Here is a 25,831-nt window from a genome sequence, read left to right as displayed (position 1 = left end):
CGGCGCCTCCGCCCTTGTTCCCTGCTCGCTCCCAGCTTCCTATTGAAAGCTGCTGCGAACGGCTTGAATGAAACGTGTGTGGGTTTAGTGTGTGGTAAAACCACCAGGGGATCCCGTCTCTCCACAAACCAGATGCTCTGCTAGAAGGAGGACGAGAGGGAGGCGGCCTGGAGTGAAGCCCGCGCAGTGGCCCGGCGACTGGGAGAGGCCAGGCCACCTCCCCTGTCGACCACGCACCGCTCCGCCTGCTTGCAACGGTTCCAGGCACCACGCTCTCCACTCGGGTTGCGATGGTGGAGGCAGTGACAAGCTCCTGCAGCCCACAGCACTGTGCACAAAACAGCAGCGCCCTCTCCTCCCTCCCGTTCTACTCCACGCCTTCTCCGCCAGTGTACTATGCGCAGCCACCGGCGCCATCCGCTTGTCAACTTTGAGCTGAAGGAGCAGCAACTTTGACAGTGGCCGCGGGTTTCTAATCTGGCTTCTCCTTGGCAACAGTCTCTTCGAAAGTCGAGTTAAACGAGGCAAGAGTTTCCTCTGAGCACCCTTGTTGCCTTGTTTGCAACGGGTCCCCCGCCAGCCGAGAGTGGGATTGTGACAGCCAGTCCCCTAGTGGAGGGGACTTGTTTTTCTTTTTCTCTAGAGACCTTTACTAGCGACTGGATAAAGCAGTACCGAGAAAGGACGTAAATAGCAGAGCAACTGTTACCAAGAAGACAGCCACCACCCAAAGCCTGGGAGGAACGCCGGGTTTCCTCCAGGCTGCGCCCAGTCGCAACATTAGGGAACAATCAGGTGGTGTTCGCAACTTTTCAAGGTCAGCCTGTTGGATCTGTTATTTCTTTCGGACCCTTCGGGTGCACAGAGCTTGGATTAGATTTGGCTGGGAAATGCTCAGGACACGAAACCTTGAAGGATTGTAGGGATGTGTTGAGGACACCGTCCTTCCCCGACTGCCCTGTACCCTGCCCTCCCAGCAGTCTTCAGCTCCCCTCCACTAGCCAGCGGTGAGTATGTGACATGTGCCTAACTCTCTGCACCAAGTTTGGCAGCAGGTGTCGGTGCTAAGGTAGAGCCAGGATACTAGGTGCGCCCTCGCGGAGCCATGCCAGCCCCGGGCGCGCCTCTCTCTCGCACATCGCGGCTGCTGCTCCTTCTGCTGTTCAAGGTTTCTGTCTCTGCTGCCCTGAGCTTTGTCCCTGAGCCCAGGAATGGAACTTGTTTGGGGGAGAGCTGTTCCCCACTGATTCCACGTCGCAGCAGGGATGCCGGGGGACCTAGGAATTCAGCAAGAGATGCTCTGCGAGTCCATGTGCCCAGAGAAAAGCTGGAAGCAGAGGTGAGAGGGGCGACCTCCTGGGACCTCCCACCACCCAGGGGCGGTGACACAGGTGTGATTGAAGAGGCAGCGGCTTCTGGGCCCTTGGGACCTCCAACCAAGCCACCAGGTGCCTGGAGATGGAAAGGAGCCCAGGGTAAAGAACCATCCGGACATTTGGGGAGAAGGGAGCCCACGGACTCCCAACTCTTCCGTCAAACCTCTGAGAGAGGAGAGATGAGTTCCAAGCGCGACGAGATTCCCCAGGGCAGCCAGGAGCACAGTGTGAAAACAGAACCTGAACCCAGAGATCTTTTTTACTGGCCACGAAAAACAGGACAACTCCAGGGTTCCCATTACAGGCCTTCAGCGGTACACGAAGGAAGAACCCTTGCTCCCCCAGGCAGGGCGCTACCTCAAAACGGGTCTGCAGATGACTGGGTCCCTGACCAAGGGGGTCCACGCCGTGGAAATAGCACTAACCGACGCGTGAGACTGAAGAACCCCTTCTACCCATTGACCCAGGAATCCTATGGAGCCTATGCTGTCATGTGCTTATCTGTGGTGATCTTTGGGACCGGCATCATTGGTAACTTGGCAGTGATGTGCATCGTGTGTCACAATTACTACATGAGGAGCATCTCCAATTCTCTCTTGGCCAACCTCGCTTTCTGGGACTTTCTCATCATCTTCTTCTGCCTCCCCTTGGTCATCTTCCATGAGTTGACCAAGAAGTGGCTTTTGGAAGATTTCTCCTGCAAGATCGTGCCCTATATCGAGGTAATGACCTTTAGCTACTGTCTTTACCAGTTTCTGAAGAATAACGGTTGTATCCACCTACCTGTGGAACTCTTTGCTTCTTTCTCCGAGTCCCTTCCCTCCTCCCCCGCCAGCCACTTATGCATGCATTTGTGTGTATGAAAGAAAGCAGCTTTGCTAAATCATCTTCAAACTTCTGTGTTCCTAGCCTGAGGGCCTGAGGGGTGTGTGTGTGTGTGTGTGTGTGTGTGTGTGTGTGTGTGTGTGTGTGTGTGTGATGGTTCTATAATGTGTACAGCTGTTCTCTAGATATGGTGATATTTTTGACTTGGCACTCAGGGTCAAATAATGGCCAGCCCATCCATGATGGCTGTCCTTGTTGGAACCTATTACTGGTGATATGTGTGTATGTGTGTATGTTTGTGTATGTGTGTATGTGTGTGTGTATGCGTGTGTGTGTGTGTGTTCTGTGATCATTAGCATGTATTTGCTAAAGTTCCAGTATTTCATTGTGATTCCACTCTGCCAGAGTGAGTCCCAGAGAGACGACTGAGCTTTTTTTTTTAAATTTTTCTACCAAAGCTGGGGTTATATCTTATGTATGAAAGAACATCAATCTTAGTTTTATAATTGGTCTCATGGTATATTAGGAACACCCCAAATTAGTTTACATTGGTTGAGCTGTCTGCCCCTCCATTTCCTCTAAATTGTTAGGTCTTTCTTTGTGGAGCCTTCTTAAACTTTTAGAAACAGTTCATTTTTCTGAATGAACTTAAACAAAAAGTCCATTCCCTTTGACTAATATTTATAGATTATAGGACATAAATTTGCCAGTACTATGACTGTGAAGAATGGGCAATTTTAAAGGGATTTACTGGTGTAAATAAAATAAGAACATTTCTGAAGAAAGTAAAAGTTAGATTCCAAACTTCGAAATGAAAATTGCTTGAGCAAGACAAGGTTTTACTGCTTCATGCTAGAGCTACTGTACGAGTCGTTGCTCTGGCAGTTGGAATTTGCTCTGTAAATTGGCCTCTCTTTAAACACCAGCTCTTGGAACCTGCCCAAGTGTTTGGCTGCCAGTTGTGGTTTTAGCCAGCTGGGCCTTGATTTTTCTCCATTCAGACTGTCCATTTCATTTATAGAAACACAAGAAGGGAAACTGTAAATATTCCAGAGCCTCTGATCCTGTCTGGCACCAGGGCCAGTTGACACTGTGTTCAACATTGTCTCAGACTTAAAACTCCAAGATAAATAAACAGAAAACACTGCCTACTGAGAAGGTACAGTCAATAAGACCCTCTGTTATGCAGCCTGGGCTCAGATGTAGGACCATCCTGGCTACTAAATCAGCTGTTGCTGCTTACCAGGATCCAGGGCCTGACTGTTGCCAAGCACAAAGACACTCTGAAACACGGCCATTTACTGGGGGACAGGGGTTGGGGGGACAGTTCGTTTTTTAAATGGAGAGGACATAGTTGAATCGTATAAGGGAATATGTATCATGTTACATTTATCTCTTCAAAGGCAATGTTAGATTAAGTTTTCTCTGATTTTTTTTTTTGTTGTTATAATAATGCAGAAGACTTGGGCCAGAAGGAGATTTGGAAAATAAAGTGTAAAGGTCAAACAGGAGAAGTAACACACAAGCAGGAGTTATGTTGGCTTGCCTCACTGGGAACCACAGGTGGGGGCAGGGGTTGCGTTATATATTAGGTGGGAGGGCAATGGAAGAAGGCAGGAAAAGGGGGACCAGAGAAAGAATCAAATGGCCAAGGCTATTGAAGGGAACCACAAGCAAAAAGAATTGTATCAAACAGAAAAAGGAACATTAAAAACTTAGGTTAGTTAAATGAGACCTGTATTTTCCAAGTAGTAGTGTCTACTATGCATTTAAATTTCTTTTTAACTCTGAGGTTTTTAATTTGTTTTTAGTTTTGTGAAACCAGGTCTCGGATGCAATGGAAGCTGGATTCAGAGTCACTGTGTAGCTAAGGATGGTCTTGAACTCCTGATCCTCCTGCCTCCACTTGTAGAGTATGGTGATTACTGTGTGTGTGTGTGTGTGTGTGTGTGTGTGTGTGTGTGTGTGTGTGTGTGTGCGCGCGCGCGCGCGCGCGCGCACTGCATCAAGCCTGAGAGATAACAAAGTTATAATAACACTTTATATATCTTTTTAAGTCAGTTTTTTCATATTTTTGTTAAAAACGAGTTTTCTTATTAGTAAAATGCTTTCTTTTACTCTCTGCAGTTTTGCTTAGTTTTCTACACTTTTTGTAATCTTTTCTGCTTTCAATTATTGAGACTTGGTTTTTACTTTTTGCTAGAGAAGAAAAAGCTTGCTTAAAATATTAACTTAAAAAGCACAATTCGTGTTACACATTTTTGTATTTTTATGCAGTACTTTTAGTAACAATGTACATGACAACCTATCACCAGATTTTATTCCTCTGAATAAATTTTATAATACTTTAACATGTTTTTATAAAAATAGTTATTGAACCACGGTGCCAGCTTCCTATTTTCCAATTTCTAAGAATAAGAGCAGTAGTGCGAATCTCTAAAACACTGTGTCTGCTGTCCCAAGTCAGAAAATACAGACCCTGAAATGGAGCTTTTGTGTTTATGGTTAGGGGTTGGGGAGGGGGTGAAGTTTGTTGGGGCATGATCAGGTTCAATCCTTGTTTGACATTGAAGTGCAAGTGGGCAGAGGGAGAATTTGAACTATTTATGAAGTTCTTACAAAGACCTCATTTGACACTAGGGAACCTCTAAGTTTAGGGTGGCCATGAAGGAACATCCTGAATTGAGTAAGAGGGCCTTTGTAGTCTTTAATGGTCCCGTCATTGAATAGAAACTTCTTTCAGATATAGGGCATAATTTTGAGCCCAGTGAATCTCTTTGGTGGAGAACGATTTCTAGGGAGGGGTGCAACCAAAAGCCATCAGAATTCTATACCCTATACTCCATTTTATGGGGAGGCAATGTTTCACCCTTGAAAACTGAGTCGGAAGCAGGCTGGTTATGGAGCCATAGCATTTGCTACACTGTCTTCACACTTTCCAAAATCAGAAGGACATGACACCATAGCTTCCATTCTCATTTCGATGATAAGGAATGATTCTGCAAATGAACCAAGGTAGAGGCACCGAGACCACAGAGACCACGGAGACCACAGAGATCACAGAGACCACAGAGACCACAGAGACCACAGAGACCACCGAGACCACAGAGACCACAGAGACCACAGAGACCACAGAGACCACCGAGACCACCGAGACCACAGAGACCACAGAGACCACAGAGACCACCGAGACCACAGAGACCACAGAGACCACAGAGACCACAGGCTCCACAGAGACCACAGAGACCACAGAGACCACAGAGACCACCGAGACCACAGAGACCACAGAGACCACAGAGACCACAGAGACCACCAAGACCACAGAGACCACAGAGACCACAGAGACCACAGAGACCACGGAGACCACAGAGACCACCGAGACCACCGAGACCACAGAGACCACAGAGACCACAGAGACCACGGAGACCACGGAGACCACGGAGACCACAGAGACCACCGAGACCACGGAGACCACAGAGACCACGGAGACCACGGAGACCACGGAGACCACAGAGACCACAGAGACCACAGAGACCACAGAGACCACGGAGACCACAGAGACCACGGAGACCACAGAGACCACAGGCTCCACACTATAGGTTGCTGTTTGCTGTTAGAAAAACAATTTATAAAGCCCAGATAACACCATAAAGCCAGTTAGCACCATTCAGTACGTGGCCGTCATGGCCTTTCTTGTTCATTAGTTTCATCTGTTTTTGCAAGAGATCCCATGGTTTGTAGCCGATTTATGTTTTTAAAATTATGAGAATCATGGCTATGCTTAAATCTTATAAAGGTGGAAGGGCAACAGAGTGGTTGGAAAATGGAGATGGGAGCAAAGGTGGGGAAAAGAACTTGTATTTGGAAGCTGTCATCGTAGACACATCACAGTTAAGTTGGCCTATCACAGAGACACCAGTCAAACTAATGCTCAGAAGACAGATCTACTACGTAGTATCCATGAGCTGTGGAGGCTAGGGTATGGGTTGCCTAAGGATGGAGCATGTGTTTAAAGCCAAACGATTCAGACATTGAATGTGTAAGCAAAACAGCTTTTTGCTCATTAGTTGATGGATGGAAGCCAGTTAGAGCAGTGTATCAGATGATCCCAGCCCATTGCCAAATAATTACTTATATTTAGATGTTAATTATGGGTTTCAAAGGATATAAGTTCCACTGTAGTTTAAAAATCCCATATCTTCATGGAATGGCACAAGGCTTCCAATAAGTCTTAGGTAATCACAGATTTAGCTGCATTTCATTTTTATTGTGATACAAGATCCCCGTGTAGAGATCTAGGGAGAATTCTGGCCAGAAGTAACTTGTGAAAAATCTAGAATGTATTATCATGAAAAGAGGTGGCATTTCTGATGGCTCTGGGAATATTGGTTTAAAGCTGTAGAAAACAAGTGATTTCTTTATTGTTTCAGCTTGAACTCAGCACTAACAAGTGAAGAAAGGAAGGATAATAATTGGACGCTAAAGATAGCATGGCCAGTCACTGTGCAGTTCTACACAGAATTTCCTAAACCCCACATTCAAGTGATAGCACATTTATCACAGCAGATGCTAAATTGGCTTCAGTGGTGAATTAGCTATTAGATATTCTGATGGACTTTTAAGTGGAAACATGCAGTTTTATGAGCAATTTGAAAGTTACTAATAATTTTTCTTGGGGAAAATGGACTCAGTCTGTGAGAATGGTACTTACCAAATATTTTATGACTCCCCATTAATCCCTTCGAAATCATTTTCCACATTTCCAAGCATGGGCAAATATTTGGCTGGAGATTCCAGCAAGAAAGAGAGTCAGTTTCCCAGACTGTGCTTTCATTGACACCTCTATTCTGGTTCAGCATATTTGATGAAGTTAACTGAAACTGGAGCTTAGTACGTAAAAACTATAGTAATCAAATGTCAGCGTTAAATAGCTAATGTGGTTGTTGTCAAAGTGAGACCATTTCACAGGCTCATCAGTGAAGCATGAACAAGAGAAGGGTTCTTTCATTGTTTCTCTTCTGAGGATTATTATCTGACATTAAGCTCTAGGATTATGTATAAAACAGTAGCACCTGATAACTGACTGAGAACAGTCTGAATAATTCATTCATGCCTATGAACCTTTTTAAAATATGTCATCAGGTTTCCATTGATCCACCACCTACCTATTCATTCATTACACATGTATTAGGGTTTTCTTTGGTGGAAGGTAATGCATTAGGACAGGTTGGAGAAGGATAATAAGTGAAACTTTCCAAAGATAAATATCCCAGGTAAGCTATGGTTACTGAAGTTTTGAAAGAATAATAGAATGTTCTACAGTATGACTAATACTGTAATATAGGCTTTAAGGAAGCACTGGGGGAAGTTCCGGGATGGCCTCAGATGGTCATAATGAGTTATGACCAATGATGGGGAAATTCAATTGAAAACTCTGCTCCCCATAATGCTCTTTTCAATTAGACTCTCACCACTAATTTAAATGATTCCACTGCTTGGATCAATATTGAAAACTCAACAAGTATGAAAATCTTTTAATTCCTGTTTTTATAAGCTCATTAGCTTCTAGATATAGAAAATGATTAAAAGTTGAAAACATAAGACATCAGCAAGAAGGGCAATAGAAAATTCTATCTATATTTAATAATAACTTATAAATATTGGTCCTCATAATAGATACCAGGGATTTTCAACCTTCCTAATGCTGTGATCCTTTACCACAGCTCTTCATGTCGTGGTTACCCCCAGCCATAAAATTATTTTTGATGCTACTCCATAACAAAAATTTTACTACTGTTAAGAATCATAATGTAAGTATATGTGTTTTTTGATAGTCTTAGGTGAGCCTTGTGAAAGCGTCTTTTCAACCCATGGGGGTCATCACTCACAGGTGAAGAAACACTGATCTATGCAAACAGTCACCAAGTAGGAACTTTGTCTAGCAATTCAGTAATACATTGAGCCATGCACTGTATTTAATATAATCTTATAGAAAACTAAGAAGGAAGACTGACAAAGGCAACACTTTGTGCACTATTATAAAAAAGGAGAAAGGAGGCATAAAGACTAGCATTCTCCAAGAACCAAATGAATTTCTCTAGTACACACTCTGAGGACTTCAAGTCCTTGAAAGGTTCCAAGGTATCCTGAACCTGTCAGCAAAGTGCCTTTGAACCAAGAAAAGGAACCAATTACGACTACAAAACAAAAATATAAACAAAGAAACCATATAATAAAAACCATGCTTGATCTTATGAACATAGCCAAGGTAGGGCAGGTGAGGATGGATCTACCTAATTCCTTATGCTTCTGCATAGACCTTGAGGGCATATCTCCCTCTTGTTAATGTGTTACAACCATATTTAATTGTGTCACTTTGGAAACACTTAGGTCCATGTCTGAGACATGGACTGGGAAGCCGAGAGATGGGCAGGCACCTAGACACCAAGATTTGTCAGAGTCATGTACCTATCCTTCAAGGTTACCTCCTCATTTTGTCTCTCAAGAACTTATCTGCCAAGTTCCCCTAATTAACTCAGCCATGTTGCCAAGACTAACTCTTAAAGTATCCTCATTACAATATTACTCTTTGTGCCAAAAATGGTGATCTAATCTAAACTTTTTATGGTAGAGAATGAAATTACTACAGCTTCAAACTGTGGGGTCTTTCTATTTGCAAAGTGGCTAGAGATTATTTAGATCGTGTCCATAAAGCACAGGCTTACTATCCAGTTTACCATAAAGGGCAGATACTTTCAGCCTGTGAGTTGTTTACTGTTTTCAATCCTATCTTTCTGCATGTGCTTGGATGAGTCATAGTATTAATGAGGAAAAGAGCACTGATTTTATCCTTGCCTAGAACGGCTTGCTGTCATTAGGTCTATGACTTTATTAAGAACTGCAACTCTGTTGGAAAACAACCTGGAATTACCATGCCCCGCTTTCCCTTTCTTCTTACTTTCTCTGTCTTCTGTCTTGTCCTTTGCTCAAATATCTTTCTTATAAGAAAGATGGTCAGATAAATTAATTCACATCGAGTTGTTAGAATTGCAGATATTTGCCTTTTGGAAGAGGACTGAATAAAGGCTATTTCCTTAGCAGGTTGCCAACAGTAGAACTTTAATTAAAAGCTACAGAATTTCATGTGAAAAGGTTTTTTCACTATGATTCAAGGATGGCAGAAATATTCAGCTACGAATACATATTCAGTATGTATTTTGTTTTATATTTACTATCATGCAGATCTATTTGAGGAATGACAACAGAAATAAGTTGAAAAATCTGTTCATGATCCTTTAATACTTACCCGAGCACCCAGCTGAGCAGCTGTGAGTCCCAGTCTCCTTAATATGGGTGAAAATCATCATAATTGTACGAAAAAATGTTAACTGTATTGTGAATTTGGGAAAACATGACATTGTGAAACAAATTTCTTTTTTTTCTTTTTTCTTTTTTTTTCTCCATCTTTATTTAATTGATTATTTCTTATTTACATTTCAATTGTTATTCCCTTTCCCGGTTTGGTTTCCAGGCCAACATCCCCCTAACCCCTCCCACTCCCCTTCTCTATGCATGTTCCCCTTCCCATCCTCCCCCCATTACCGCCCTCCCCCGAACAATCCTGTTCACTGGGGGTTCAGTCTTGGCAGGACTAAGGGCTTCCCTTTCCACTGGTGCTCTTACTAGGCTATTCATTGCTACCTATGAGGTTGGAGACCAGGGTCAGTCCATGTGTAGTCTTTGGGTAGTGACTTAGTCCCTGGAAGCTCTGGTTGTTTTTGTTGTTCATATGGGTTCTCAAGCCCCTTCAAGCTCTTTCAGTCCTTTCTCTGATTCCTTCAACAGGGATCCCGTTCTCAGTTCAGTGGTTTGCTGCTGGCATTCGCCTATGTATTTGCCATATTCTGGCTGTGTCTCTCAGGAGAGATCTATATTTGGTTCCTGTCAGCCTGCACTTCTTTGCTTCATCCATCTTATCTAGTTTGGTGGCTGTATATGTATGGGCCACATGTGGGGCATGGTCTGAATGGCATTCTTCAGCCTCTGTTCTAAACTTTGCCTCCCTATTCCCTCCCAAGGGTATTCTTGTTCCCCTTTTAAAGAAGGAGTGAAGCATTCACATTTTGATCATCTGTCTTGAGTTTCATTTGTTCTAGGCATCTAGGGTAATTCGAGCATTTGGGCTAATATCCACTTATCAATGAGTGCATACCATGTGTGTTTTTCTGTGATTGGGTTACCTCACTCAGGATGATATTTTCCAGTTCCATCCATTTGCCTATGAATGTGAAACAAATTTCTAATTACTGTTCTAAATGTAGGGTAGAAAATACCTTTAGATTGGTTCATTCAAGAGAGTAACATTTTAAGACAAATAGTATGAATAGTGCTTAACTTTCTTCTATTAAAATTAATGAACATTTGAAAGATTCTTAGCTAAATGACATTAGATAAGGTGAATTTAAATGACTTTTTAAATAAAATATGGATGGAATATAGGGTGCTGTAGAAGTTGTGGTTGAAAGAAAACCTTACTTCAAGCTAGAACTTGAAAGAAAAAATGCATAGGATTAAGACAAGTTTGTTTTAAGGCAATATTTTGGTTTTAAAACAGTCAAATAAGGTTTTTAAATAAGAATCAACTTGTTATTAAGCTGAGACAACAGCAAAATATGCAAGAGGAGACTAATATGGCAGTCAGAAGTTGATGTCTATGACATGTTTTTCTCAGTAGTATTAGAAATCATGTATAAATGAAGTAGGCCAGGTGTAACAGACTAGCACTGGTTTGTGCTAAATGTGGACATGTTAAATTACATATTGTTTATGTTCAAGGGGCAAGCAATCTTATCTTGTGGACTTATGGCTGTGAAAAACCCTTTGGTTTTAAAGCTTTTGCACACACAAGGAACAAAGCTTACTTCTCTATCTGAACTGTTTTTGGTTTTGGAAACACTAATCAAAGCATGTTCCTGCCATAGTTATCATCTGTACTCACTCTAAACCGAAGACCTTTTTGATAAAGGTCATCTTATTTACAGTGGTCTGATTAACAACAGTTCTTTTGAGTGATCTGCAGTGTTCTTCTGCTGGTGAAGTTGCCCTGAAGTGTTGCAAGGATGAAGATTGTGGAAAATGCAAGAAAAAAATCCAAAGGCAAACAAGTTCAAACCATTTAGGGTTTGAAAGGAAAGCACCCTGTGCTCATCCTGCCCCTTCCTGACTGGGTGTTAGTCCTGTAACCACTGACATAATAGGTTGCCATTCATGGCCCAAATGAATGGATTCTCTCAACAATAATGTCCTTGTTCCCTAGGGTTACTTGCAAATAAAAGACGCTATATAAATAGATGTATCAAACATTTTAGATATAAATGCAAAATTAGAGTACAGTTTTCATGACCCTGGTTTGAGATTTCCCAATTTCACAGTTGTTATTTCAGCAAGCAGATTCAATTTCATGTGAAGAAAACTGCTTAGAACAACCCTGATCTTTCTCTGTGGTGTCTTCTGACTCCAAGGGAAGATTTAGCAAATGATGATCTTTATTTTCTCAGAGTTTTGCTTACTTTATGTGGTCTCTCGGGTGTTTCACAACTTGCTCTCAATCTTAATCATTTCACTATCTTTTTTGTAGTAAGTTTCGGCAGAAAGGATCAATAGCTCAGACAGGGTCTACACAGACCACTGTTTTTGGAAAAGACTGACATGCTCATATTCTCATTTCTTATTCCGTGTCAGTACCTGCCCGTATTTTGGGCATCTTGCAGAAGCCAACTGAGGGTATGAGACCCCCTGGAAGTGAAGTCATAGATGCTTCTGTATTTCCATATGGATGCGAGCAACTAAACTCCAGTGCTCTACATCACATACCCACCATGTCCTTTTTGGGTTGTGTTTTCTAAAGGCTAATTTTGTAAATTACTGTACAATAGAGTGAGTCTCAGTGGGGCATCTTCCTACATATGTGTCTGTATACTTTGTTCTCATTTATTACCCCCTGCCCCCGCTGATTCCCTTTCTTCCCCTAGTGGTACCAACTTCTGCTTTCCTGGCACATTTATTCCATCTCCCAACATCCTTAAGATCATTTCCTCCCATTGTATGATCATTTTTTAGTTTCATAAGCTATACACTTACATAACACACAAATACATACACATGTGCATGCACACACATACAGAGAGAATTTTAAATCCATGCTTAGCACATGAGAGAAGACATGTGGTACTTGTCTTTTTGAATATAATTTATTTTGCTTAACATTATAACTTAAAATTCCAGTCATATTTGTTTGAAGTTTTCTTTATGGCTGGATAAATCTCCACTGTGTACAATATATATTTTTAAAAAAATCTATTCATTCTCTGATTCTGGGCTATGATAATGAAACACTAAACATAAATATACAGGTATCTTTCAGGAAGTTGACTTGAATCTTATTACTCAATGTCCAAAAGTGCTGTAGCTGGGTATTATAGTGTTTCTTCCTTCCTTCCTTCCTTCCTTCCTTCCTTCCTTTCTTTCTTTCTTTCTTTCTTTCTTTCTTTCTTTCTTTCTTTCTTTCTTCCCTTCTTTCAGCTTATAATTTTGAGAAATCTTCATACTGAACTCCACGGTGTCTTCACAAGTTTAAAGTTTTCACCAGTAGTCAATGCAGTTTTCTTTCCCTTCACATCCTGGCCATATTTGTTGCCTTTCTTTCTTCCCCCACTCCCTCCTTAGATGATAACTATTCTGACTTGGGTACAAGAAATCTTAAGGAGATTATAATTTATATTTTATCAGTGGTTGAGCATGTTTTCACTTTTCAAATACCAATCAATCATTTGTTATGTGTCTAAGAACTGTCTAGTCAGTTCGCTAGCTAATTTATTGATTAAATATCTTTTCTGAAGTTTGATGTTTTAGAGTCTTTATGTATTCTGAATATTAATCTCCCGTCTAATGAATGTTTCAGGAAACATCTTTCTCTATGTTGTAGGCTGTATCTTTTCTGCTGATTTTATTTTAACCTATATAGAAGATGTTTTAAAGTTGTGAAAAACTTCACTAGTAAATCCTGAAGATTGTTTCTTGTGTTTTTGAAGTCTTTTCCACATGTTATTAGTGAAATTTTTTCAGGGCCCAATATTTCAATGAATTGAATTCTTGAGCAATGAGAACAATGTATCTCATTGTATCTTGAATTATAAAGTGTGCCTCCTATCATTAGCACACTGTGGTTACTTTTTCTGTAGTATTTCTTAAAGGAACCTAGGAAACCATTGCTCTTTAAAATTACTTATGCTTGAAAAAGGTATCTTATTTTATTCTCATGAAACTCTCAAGAAGAGAGTTTCACACTGACTCTTTCCCTAAAAACATTGTCCTCCATACCTTGCTGATAAAATTTCTCCTCAGTGGTGTAACATGACTGTCTTAAATTTGTCATCAACAAGGCTGAGCAGAAATTTGGGACACACCATCATAAAAATGTCCAAGAAGAACATGGGTTTTGATAATGGGAGTCTCAGTTGAGTTTCTCTATTTCAGCCTTGCCATGATAAGGAGATTCTTAAACATTACACTTTCTGGGCAGAGGACTATATTTTTGTTGTTTACTATAAAGTGTTTGTATTGATTTGACTATCTACTATAACAAAATTTAGATGCAATCTTTGGAAGCTATTCCTTAAACTTCCATTATAGTTTTAAATTTCTCTACATTGCCTACTTATGCTTCTTTTATTTCAGTGGTGTAACTTACAGAGTCCAATAAAGGGAAGACTCTACACTACCCTCTTTCTTTGGAAGGAAAGTCAGTCAAGGAGAGGAGGAGATCAACTTTCAAGGGCTTAGATGTGAACTGAAATATCTGGGTCATTATCATGTGAATTCTACCCTAACTACAGTTAGCAATGAAACTTTTTTCCATAGGAATTAAAAATGGAGCCCAGTTTGAGTTAGTAAAACATTTAAAACATAACATTCAATGTAACTTTTATAGTGAGTGACTTCAGAACTATTCATTCTGAAGCCCTTGATAAGTCTTCATATTTACCAATGCACCAGCTTCATCTCTTAAATGTATCAGCAGATAAGAGAAAATGCCACCATTCAGACACTAAATGATCCTGTTAATGATGAAAGGGACAGATGAAGTGGATGACCTTTGTTCTGGGCTATTATTTTCCTAAAGAAGAGAAAATCATTTCAACTTCACGAAGGTCACTGTACATGTCAGGACCAACAAAAAACATATTGAGAGCCGAATTCTGTGTGGTCTTCAGGGTCCCTTGCCTGTGTACTTCATCCTTTCAGCCTACAGATTTGAAGGCATTCCTTAAGGTATAATTCATGACAATATTGACTGTTAGTATATAATTTAAAAGGCCGAATCCCAAGTTTATGCCAATGTAATGGCTTAAGTAACACATTGGTGTTATTTGCGAAGATGCAGATCATAACCTTTGAAAACATATAATCTGGAAAGTTTTATCATCTGGTCAGGTTAGGAAGCTAATTAGACACCTGTAGGGATTTCTCCTTGTCAGATACACAGCAGCAGGTAGGAGGTAATGAAGAAGTTCTACTTTTAATTTGTGTGCTACTATAGGTATGTATGCATATATACATTTTTATATATGCATGTACATATGTCTGCCTATGTGTGTATGAATAAGCATTAGTGTTTATAGCATTGGGCTGATTTAATGCTCTTTGTTACTAAAAGTAGAATTCAATATATTCATAATGATGTTAAAATTGTGACAATTACACTTCAAGTTTGATTCAGAAGAGCGACCCTTAAGCACATACTGCACTTAAGCTTGTACTCTGTTTACAGTGCCCCTCGGTCTTTTCTCAGACTTGGACTATTGCTGCATCTGTCTTCTCCCTGGGACCCATGCTGTAGGTGGCTACAGCTCTCTGAAGCCTCCCTGCACTAGATGATGACAGGACAGGAGCTGAAGGAGCTTTATTGTTGCTTCTCTGGGACACAAAGAACAGCAGAACATTGTTTGAAAGAAAGATCTTTGAGATTTTTATTTTTATTCTGCTGCCTTTTCTGCATTTTGATAGCAATCCCTTAATGACTTACTTCCCCGGTATTTAAAATTCTCTGCTTCTAGCGTCCTTCTACCCTCAAAATTCTCAAAATGAATAGTCTTGTCTATCAAAAGTGTTTACTACTTCTGTGGTTAATTCTTTTCCCCATTGCCGTTCAGTTGTCACTCATCCCAACTCAGGTGTTCCACCAGAGAACCATCTCTCTAAGCCTCCACCTAACAACCTTCCTCCCAAGAGAATGCTTTGAGTGATCCTGAATTCCAGCCATCAGATATGGTCATTATATGAAGAAGATCAAAAGTACATGATACAGTTTTATAATTGCATATAATTGCACTATTCATCTCCGTAGAATTTTAATAAGCTTCAGGTAAACAAGCATATTTAAAGTTGTGATAAGAATCTTTTCATATTATCTTAACATCTAGGCATTTTAATTACATGGTAGATTTCATATTTGAGTATGCAGAATCTGGGCCAATCTTCCTTATTCTTGATGATTTTTATCAATTTGTCTCTGAGATAAACAGCTAAATCTTTACATGTGCTAAAATCTTCTATAAATAGTTTGGGGAATTACTTAGCTGAGCTTTTGCCACATTTTGCTTTCTTTCACATCATCAAATTTTGTGCACGGGTGAAATTTTTTCTTTTAGACTATCCGAGGCAATGGGGCTGGAGTTGGGACAGAAGGAGACCAACAAGGTCCAAGACTGACATTTGGATTGCAGTTGCTGTTGGCAACTACATCTCCAGGGCTATCAGCATTTGGGATAGCCCAGCTTTCCTGACTGTCTCCTTTAATAACTCTTTTTTGATGATAGTGTGACCTTTTTAAGTTCAAGGTCATTCTGTGGGGTTTTAGCTGCAGTGCTTCGTATCAGAGAGAAGCACAATTTGTAAACAAGGAGCTAGACATGGGAACTATGAGACTTTTGCATGCAAAACTGGAATGATCTTTCAATAAAACCACAGAACAAGATAGACGCAGTTAAGCTCCTGATGCAGAAACCTTGGAAATATGTCTATCTTCCAGTTAATATAGTAACAGTATTAATGAGCAAAGAGTTGGAGTATGTGTAAATCTTGCTTAAAATCTGTCCTGATATTTGTTATGAGATGAAGTGTATAGAAACTGGGAAGTGTTATTTTTTCTGACTGGGAGCATGTTCTCATTAAGAGCTAGCTTCCCCGGTCTATAGCTGGCAATCTATCCTTCCCATTTCCTACTGGTCTACCCACGGGTATTCGTTCTTCCCAGGAAATGCTCTGCAGCTGACTCATACTTAGAGATGCAAATGCTAGTGCTTGAAACGTGTGGCTCAGAGTTTGGAAATTCTTAAACTAATAACTAGAAAGAATAAGGGGAAGGAAAGGATACCTATTGTACATGGTGTGATCTTTGTAAGTCAGGAAAGAAAGCAGCCAACAGATAGGTGTGCTCAGCCTCTAAGAGACTGCAACGTCTCAGAGTGTCTGGCACTCCGTTACTGAGACTTTCTTTTCCCATAAGCGCTATTCATCATTTTAAAAAGATGTGCATCACAAACCACAGGGGCTTCATATTTGTGCACAGACTCTGAACAGATAGTGACAGTGACGACAGGGAACCACGAAAAACAATTCTTTAGTGAGGCTACACAGAGATTCTTGGGAGGATTTGTTGATACCTAAGCATCTGAGATTTCTTTGTTTTATATTATTAAAAGAAGTAAAGCAAAACAATTCAAAACCTTAAATGCAAACACAAATTTTGGAAAATCTATAAAGAACTGTAGGTTTTTTTTTTTTTTTTACCTGATATTGTTTGAAGAGGACCTTTAAATAATGCCAGTCCTTTTAAAGATCTCCTTCCAAGTGTGGTTGCAGGCATTTTTTAAAAGCCTCGTTAGAAGCCAATGAGAGCCAGGTAGACCTCAATTGTTGAATTGTTTAGCATCTCAAGAACTAGACAATGTTGATGAAGCCAAGAAGAAGTGCATGCTGACAGGAGCCTGATAAAGCTGTCTCCTGAGAGGTTCAGCCAGAGCAAAACAAATAGAGAGGTGAATGCTAGCAGCAAACCTTTGAACTGCGAATGAGGTCCCCATTGGAGGAGTTAAAAAAAGGATTGAAGGAGCTGAAGGGGTTTGCAACCCCATAAGATCAACAGTACCAACAAATCAGAGCTCCCAGGGACTAAACCACCATCCAAAGAGTACACATGGACAGACCCATGGCTCCAGCTGCATATGCAGCAGAGGATGGCCTTGTTGGGCACAAATGGGAGGAGAAACCCTTGGTCCTGCCAAGGCTGGACCACCTCCCCAGTGTAGGGGAATGTCAGGGTGGAGATATAGGAAGGGGGGATTGTTGGGGATGGGGAACACCCTTATAGAAGAAGGAGAAGGGGGTAAAATAGGGGGTTTATGGCCCGGGAAAGCAGAAAAGGGAATAACATTTGAAATGTAAATAAAAATTATCCAATTAAAAAAAAGAAAAAGAAAAAAGAAATGAGAAGCAAATATCCATCATGAGGAAGGACTCATCTTTGTAATATCAATCTTATTTATTTCTAAATTGTTTAAGAAGCTTATAAACGAGCATCTATAGTACATTACTCCTGACCCTCTGTCTCCCTCCAACTCTTCCTTGTGTTTGAAAGTTAATGTTTTCAACGTGAATGTACAGATGGTTTTTCATTTTCCCAGCTATCAAATATTGATGTTTCTTATATGGGTATTTGGAGGGATTTTCATAAAGAACTTGAAGAATTATTGCCATAAGCTCAACTGTAAGCTCTTTATCCAACTGGTTTAGAGCTCTGTTGTAAATTTCTCTTGCCTTTTGCTTTTCATGCAGTTAAAATGCTATTATGTTTCAGTTCCAGATAATTTTCATCACTAATCTTAAAACTCATGACACGGGAGGTGACTATATTCCATATTAGAGTGCAGGGACACAGGGTGATATGTGCTGTGTGGGAAGAAGAAAGCACATTGGACAGTACTCCCAGAGCACGTTGGCAGAGCTCTGGGTACAGTGGCAGCATGAACATGGCAGATAAACAACATGTGTCTGCGCATCCTCATTTTCTTTCTGCTATCGTGATCCCATTGGGTTCTAAAATAACTGACAGTTACATACTTTTAATTTTCAGGCTCTTTTTTCAAGCCACGGTATCTAACTATGTTTTCAAACGTTCTGATTAACAGTCAGAGGAACAAGCAGACTTAATCTGTTTTTCTTGGGCAAAGTCTAAAGCATTTCGTCTACCTGCAGACTTTTATTTCTACAGAATCATTCACACTTTCATTTTTATCTATTGTCCTTGTTTAAATCTGTAAGAAATGGCCATATTTATTAAACTCTACATTCCTTACTGCACCAAATGTCTGGGTGAATTTTGTTTCAGGTGATTGCGTGTTAAGTTGTGAAAGTAGATTACTCTTCCACTCTTAGTCGACTGCGATCTAGAAGGACTACTGTTGTTCGCATCTAAATGCACAGTGTGTGGTTTAGTGTCAGTGTCAAAAAAAATGCATATGTACACTGATTGTAGGTCTCCGCTTCACTAGAATATCCTTGATGCTTTAGGAATATTTTGCAGACAAGTGATAGTTTGTGTATTGGTATGGTTTGCATCACTATAACCAAAACATTTGACTTAAACAACTTGGGGGATGAACTCATGTTTTCAGAAGTTTGCCCTCCGGTGCTTGGGCAAAGAAGCACCACAGTGGAGGCTTAAGCAGAGCATCATGGTATGGAAGCCTATGTTACAGGCTTTGGGAGAGTATCGTTATTTCACCTCTTGACAGACTGCAGCAAAGAGAGAAGGGTTAAGGGAAGAAGGTAGATAAGATAAACATCTGAGGGCTTAGTCCCCAGTGATTTACCTCCCCCAACCAGTCCTTTCCTCTCATCTTTTACCACCTGTCAACGAAGCCATTACATCATGAGCCCACCTAGGATTCAAACCATTCATTAGTTTAGAATCCTCATGATCCAACCTCTGACCATGGACACAACTATATGTGATTATCCTTTGTTCTGTAGTTATTTCTTATGCAGCTGAGTTGACACATTCAACTATCATAGTACATGTAGACTAGGGATAACATTAGATTAGTCTTGGGAAAGCCTTTCTGTGAATGACAGGAATATATTTCTGATTGAGCTTGAACTATTGACTAAGTAGGATATCTAACCATAAGCACACAAGAGCAGTGGTTTTTGGATATGTTATTCTATCAAACTGTTTTCCAATATGAGTATTTTCTGTGGTTAGAACTAGATACTATCTTGGCTCTTCTAGGCATTTTTCATGGTTATTGTATGTCTGTTTTTGCCATATCTAAGCATCTCATTTTTTCCTTTTACATTTAATGGATGTTTGTGCTTGCCACATACTTTTCCACAGCGAATATAATTATCTGATGTTTTGTTCTGTAGCTTGTTTCACTGAGCACATGAGCTCACAGAGGTGGCTTTGTTTTGTGCATTGTGATTGTGATTTTGATCTCATTAACTCATGCTTCCCTTATTTATGAGATGTCTCTGAGCACCTCCAGAGAGGATTTACGCCTGTCTCTCTCAGGCATCATTAATGATTTAAAATTCCATTTTGGATTTTTCCATCTTGCATTGTTGGTGCAAATTCTAGCCTTCATGTCATCTAAGTTGTTTTCCTAGTTTCAATTTGGCACCCCTGCTCCAATTTACCCTGACTCCCAAGACCTCCACGTTATCATGTAGTTAAAAATTTCCAATATCTGTTGTTCCCCTTGGCCCCTTTTACATCCTTAAAGGTGTCAGGTTTGATTGAATCCAGAACTCATAAAGGAGTCTTTGCACCATTCCTTACCCACTTTCATTTTTTAAAATTAAGTTACATTTATGATTTGTTGGTGTGGGCACACGTGTGTGAGAGAGCACATTTGAGTAGAAGTCTGAGTACTATTTGCAAATACCCACCTTGCAGAAAATGGGTTCTGGGGCTCAATCTCAGGTCATCAGGCTTGGCACACAGTATGCCATCTTCTCAACTCTGTTAACTTACATTGGTCCTAAGTTCGTCTTCTACCTCTCTACATGGACACTTAGCATGCAGCACCAAAACTGTCTTGAAACCCTGTGAAGGAAAGGGACTGTAAGCAACTAACTTGAAATTTATTTTCTCAATGATTTTGGGCCCTGGAGAATTTTCCTTTCTTGTTTTTTCAGAAGCGTATGCCTTAAAAGGAGCAGAAAGGATCCTTTATTTTGTGTTTAGAAAACACTGGGGAAATATCTCCAATTGAGGAGCTTGTGAGAAGCAATCAGCTCAGAAGCACTGGCTGTGTAAGGCAGTCCCGAGTCCCACCTGGGAAAACACGGCCATTTGGAGTAATAAAAAGGAGACACAAGCCAGTCTCTGCTGCTTATCTAGATGTCCTGATGCCTGGCATTTTCACAGTGACTGAAATTCTTACAGACTCTAGAGGTTCTTATCTGTGACAGAAAAATCACACATTGCTGACCTTTACAGAAGCGCCTTACTCTCTTACTCTACTATCATTCCTTGGTGTGTGTGTGTGTGTGTGTGTGTGTGTGTGTGTGTGTGTGTGCCTGTGCGTGCATGCGTGCGTGTGTGTGCGCGCGCGCGTGCGTGTGTGTGCGTGCTTGTGTGTGTGTGTGTGTGTGTGTGTGTGTGCGCGCGTGTGTGATCCTTTTCTACTTTGCCCTTCTCTCACCTCCCCTGCTTTCTCCCCCCTTCTGCTTTAATTTTCAGTGCTATGATCTCTCAGAAGCTCTATACTCTTTGTCTCCCACAGGTAGCTTCTCTGGGTGTCACTACCTTCACCTTATGTGCACTGTGCATAGATCGCTTCCGGGCTGCCACCAACGTCCAGATGTACTATGAAATGATTGAAAATTGTTCTTCCACCACTGCCAAACTTGCAGTTATCTGGGTTGGCGCTCTGCTCTTGGCACTTCCGGAAGTTGTCCTCCGCCAGCTGAGTAAGGAGGATTTGGGCTTTAGTGGCCAGGCTCCTGCAGAACGGTGTGTCATAAAGATCTCTCCCGATTTACCGGACACCATCTATGTTTTGGCTCTCACTTATGATGGCGCACGGCTCTGGTGGTATTTCGGCTGCTACTTTTGTCTGCCCACACTTTTCACCATCACCTGCTCTCTAGTGACCGCTCGGAAGATCCGCAAGGCGGAGAAAGCCAGTACCCGTGGGAACAAGCGGCAGATCCATCTAGAGAGCCAGATGAACTGCACAGTGGTGGCTCTGACCATTTTATATGGATTTTGCATCATCCCCGAGAATATCTGCAACATCGTCACTGCCTACATGGCCACGGGTGTCTCTCAGCAGACCATGGACCTCCTCAACATCATCAGCCAGTTCCTTTTGTTCTTCAAGTCCTGCGTCACCCCTGTACTCCTCTTCTGCCTCTGCAGGCCCTTCAGCAGGGCCTTCATGGAGTGCTGCTGTTGCTGCTGCGAGGAGTGCATCCAGAAGTCTTCCACTGTGACCAGTGATGACAACGACAACGAGTACACCACAGAGCTGGAGTTGTCGCCCTTCAGCACCATCCGCAGAGAGATGTCCACCTTTGCCTCTGTGGGGACTCACTGCTGAAGGAACGGCTTGGTTAGCTCAGATTCCTTCGATTTTCATAGCCTGTGAAAATTTTTACTCCATATTTTTCCTTACAGGGGAACAATGCAAACATTTTGAAAAGCAAGTAGAGGGAGACATATTAACTACTCTAGAACTGATTTTGCAGATTAATATTTGTGCTCTGGGAAAAAAAAGTTTCTATTTAGTTATGTAAGAAGAAGGCAGTCAACAGTCTCAGATCATTTTTCCTGCTCTGGTGCTAATATTTTATTCAAGAGTCATTGCACCTTAACCATATTAATTGTTCGATTTCTTTCTTTTTCTTTCTTTTGAAAACATAGTCGTTGTATATTGAAGAAGGGCCTGGGATTTTGCTAGTTATTTTGTTTTTGAGTTGTGACCGAAAGTACATTGTATCTGAAATGATTTGGTTTTGTCCCAGCCATGAAACTTAGCACCAAATAAACTCCCCATCCTTCTTTAACCTGACTGTCAATCTACTTTTAACCAAGACTCAATAAATTTTTAATTGCCTTAAATACACAATTGCTGGTCTTATGCACAATTTAAAACTGGCCTTATTATTTCATAATTGCATCTCACTTTAAAGGAGCTAATCGCTACGTTATAAAGAAGTATTTTAAAATAAGACTATTTAAAATGCAGGACTCACGAAACTCTATTGCATGTTAAAAATGATGTATTTTTTAGTAGTCACACATCTCTGTAAAATCACTTCTGGATATTTGTAAAATATGAAGAGACAATAGAGTAGGTAGAGTGTTCTCTTTCTATTTTTAAATCCACCTTTGAACTGGCACGTAGAGGCACGGATCTTTCCTGGAGGAGTTATAGGCAGAGTGAAAGCTGAGAAACAGTGTACTTGTCATCTGATTGTGTCCACAGAACGATAGCCTCTGAGGTTGTGTGGCTCATATGTGCGGTACTCTGAATTCTAATAGTCCTTGATTTTTTATTTAATTTTTTTTGAGAATTTTTTTTAGGAATACTCCATTCAAACAAGGTTCACCACTGCCTTTGCCTTCCAACTCCCTCAATTTCATACTTAAAATATGAACCTAATCAAATCTTTATGGTGAGATTTTTTTTTAAATGTGGGATGTAAGTATAGCGATATAATAATAAAATAATGTATGTATCTTGATTAGATTATGTGAATATTCAAATACTATGCACCAATGGATATTTTATAAAATTCTCCCACCCCCAAATCTAACCCTGCCCATTCAGTTTGTTGCGTCACATGGTACTTGGCACATGGGTTACATACCTTGGTGAGATGGCAGAATTTAGCCTGGGGACAAAGCAATTTCTTTTAAGCTTCAAGAAAAGGTAGATGGTTGAATGCCTGTGACGTCAGCAAAACAGCAGGATTAGAAGGCCTATTATCTGTTTGGAAAGTTATTCTACCTGTCAGCTTCTATGCTTTTTAGCATGTCTGAATCAGTGCCCATCTCTCATATGCTAGCCTGATGTTATTTACACTACTCAAATCCAGCAATAGAAAACTTACGAGTCAACTCAACTAATTTACAATGCTGGAAACCCAGGTCAGCAAAAATGGCTTTCTCTTACATTCTCATTTCTCTAGTCCAATTCTTGAGATAAGAACATTCCTCCCTCTGTGCATGGATTTAAGAGAGGCTTAAAACAAGAGATCATTATTTTTTTGACAATTGTAGAAGGCCTCTGGTAGGTTCTTCAAGGAGACATCCAATGTGCTACAGTTTGCGCTACTTGTGAATGTAACTCATTCTCAGATTGGTCAAAAATCAAAGAGAGGTGGATGTAGAGAAAGAGCCAAGACAAAACATGACAGACTATGGTAAGAACCTAGGACTGAGAACTGTTAGACAGAATAGGTAGAGTCCTGTAACCATTCACAGGAAAGAAAGAAGTCAGATTGGACTAAAACAAGAAAGTCTTTATTGTTGAGTATGTCTGCATAAGGAGTTGGTGGAAGATTGGGTGAGTAGATAGTCCAAGTAGAGAGACATGATTCTACAAAGACTAAAACAAAAAAAAGTCACTAGATATGATTGAATCATGAGTGAATGGTCTAGCTTGACTATTGTACTGTGTGTACACACGAATTGCTCTGATTTAGATTTGGCTTAAAGGTCTCTCTCACATCTTCGTGGACTAGAAGCTGGTCCTGATATGATGGTGGTAAGAGTTGGTAGAGTAATCAGGAGGTAATGCCCAAGTAGAAGTGAGCAGACCACAAAGGCAATACTGTCATGACTTACGATGTTCATGGAATGTCTAGTTCCCACAAGCTCAATAGCAATGAAAATGATGAATGCATTCTTACAAAGAAAAAGCACATGACACGTTTGATGTTCTCTGCTCAGAGGTGTTTTGTTATTGTTGCTGTTTGTTTGTTTTGTTTTGTTTTCTTTATAACTTTTCTATCTCTACCATGTAGAGGCATGGTGTGGCAGCCTGGAAGACTGGCTAGAGACTAGACAGATGGAATGGATGAGTCAACCTGAGCTTTCACCTGAAACCTGTAACCTCAATAAACCTCTTTACTTTATAAGTATTCAACTTCTAACGCTTTATTGTAGCAACAACGAAGCTCTAGAGAAGACTTGTGTGAAGTCATGATGAACAGTCACTGAAGCTGTCTACGAAGAGTGCTATTGTTATGGATAAATGTCAGAGCTCTACAGCAGGAAGACATTTGAAAACATTGGTGGGGGAATGTTTGAACATGAAAAATCAATTAGACAGCTGTAACACGTTATTGAACTACAGGCAGTGAAATCAAAATTATTTTTTTTCTTTTATGTTTGCCTTTTGATGTTCAGTAGTTGACACACAGATCTTTATTGAATCCTACCCTTGATGCTTTAGTGTTAAAACTGGGTTGTCCCAAGTAGAATCTGATTTTTTTTTATTTGTTTTCTCATTGAAACTTTTCATCAAAAAAGAGATCTCTAGAACATACATTTTTCTGTTAAATCTCTTTGCTAGATTTTTATGTAATCTAAATTCTATCCAGTGGCTTACTTTACTCATTAAGACGAAAAGAGAACTTTATGTTTTGCATCAAATGAAATTGAATGTGGTCCGTGCAGTGCAGATTGTATAGAAAATGATGGAGTGATCATAAGAAGATGGAGGTCATGTCCCTCTCTCTGAGGGTCGAAGACAAGATGGCAAAGAGTCATGAATCTTTAAAAATATATCCCAAGCATCTATTTTTGTCATTACTCAACCCACTTTTCATAAAAGTAGAGCTAAAATAGAAAGTACAGTTTTCTACAAGTTATGGTGAAAATATCCTTAGCAAGTCATAAAAGAACAAGGGTTGCATTGAGTAAAGATCGCTAAGCAGTTATTTGGTCACACCTGGACCATTTATTAATCAGTGCCTGTGAGTATTGTTATACTCTATGCACTGTGTTAGAAGCAGGCGATGGGGACTGTGACCAAACCTGTAAGGATCTCTGCCCACTCTCCATGGAAAAGATATTCTACTAGCACAAATTTGTAAATTAAAAAGTTAATGTTTGATTGAGAAGTACCAGGGAGGAAAGGGGAATAGACCAGAGTTGATTACAAATAATATGTTATTGCAGAAGTGACCCTGCAGTGAAGTCCTGAGGCAGGCAAGTGATACAGCTAAGAGAAGTAGAAGAAACTGCAGTACAAAGACTCTGGAGCAGACCCATATTGAAGAGGTTTAGGGATGTAAAATGGCCAGTGTTATTGGAGAAAATCAAGGAATGTGAAGACAATTATTGAGAGCCAAAGCAGCATTCTGAGCTATTTTAGTGAAAATTTTCTTTTTACTCCAAATGAACAAACTTTGAATATAATGACATATTTTTCAACCAAAAAGGATGCTTTGTACTTAATTTCATATAAAAATGTAGTTTGCATAGAATACATCCTGCATTTAACATGTATCCCTAAGCATGCATGGCTCTATAACCACTATCACCTGTATAG

The 25,831-nt window shown here is 40.4% G+C and overlaps 1 protein-coding gene across 1 annotated transcript; it reads left to right on the top strand.

Annotated features, from left to right (window-relative positions):
- Window positions 1–366: 366 nt before the first annotated feature.
- On the top strand, window positions 367–22,396 carry Gpr37 (G protein-coupled receptor 37). The gene is made up of 2 exons (NM_057201.2): window positions 367–2,098; window positions 21,050–22,396. Exons 1-2 carry the CDS (start codon window positions 1,106–1,108, stop codon window positions 21,866–21,868), a joined length of 1,812 nt encoding a protein of 603 aa, NP_476549.1. The 5' UTR covers window positions 367–1,105; the 3' UTR covers window positions 21,869–22,396.
- Window positions 22,397–25,831: the final 3,435 nt, after the last annotated feature.

This window comes from Rattus norvegicus, chromosome 4 (assembly GCF_021556685.1).
Source record: "Rattus norvegicus strain SHRSP/BbbUtx chromosome 4, alternate assembly SHRSP_T2T, whole genome shotgun sequence".
Taxonomy (NCBI): Eukaryota; Metazoa; Chordata; class Mammalia; order Rodentia; family Muridae; genus Rattus; species Rattus norvegicus.
The sequence above is the reverse complement of the archived record's forward strand: the minus strand, read 5'-3'. Positions and strand labels throughout refer to the sequence as shown.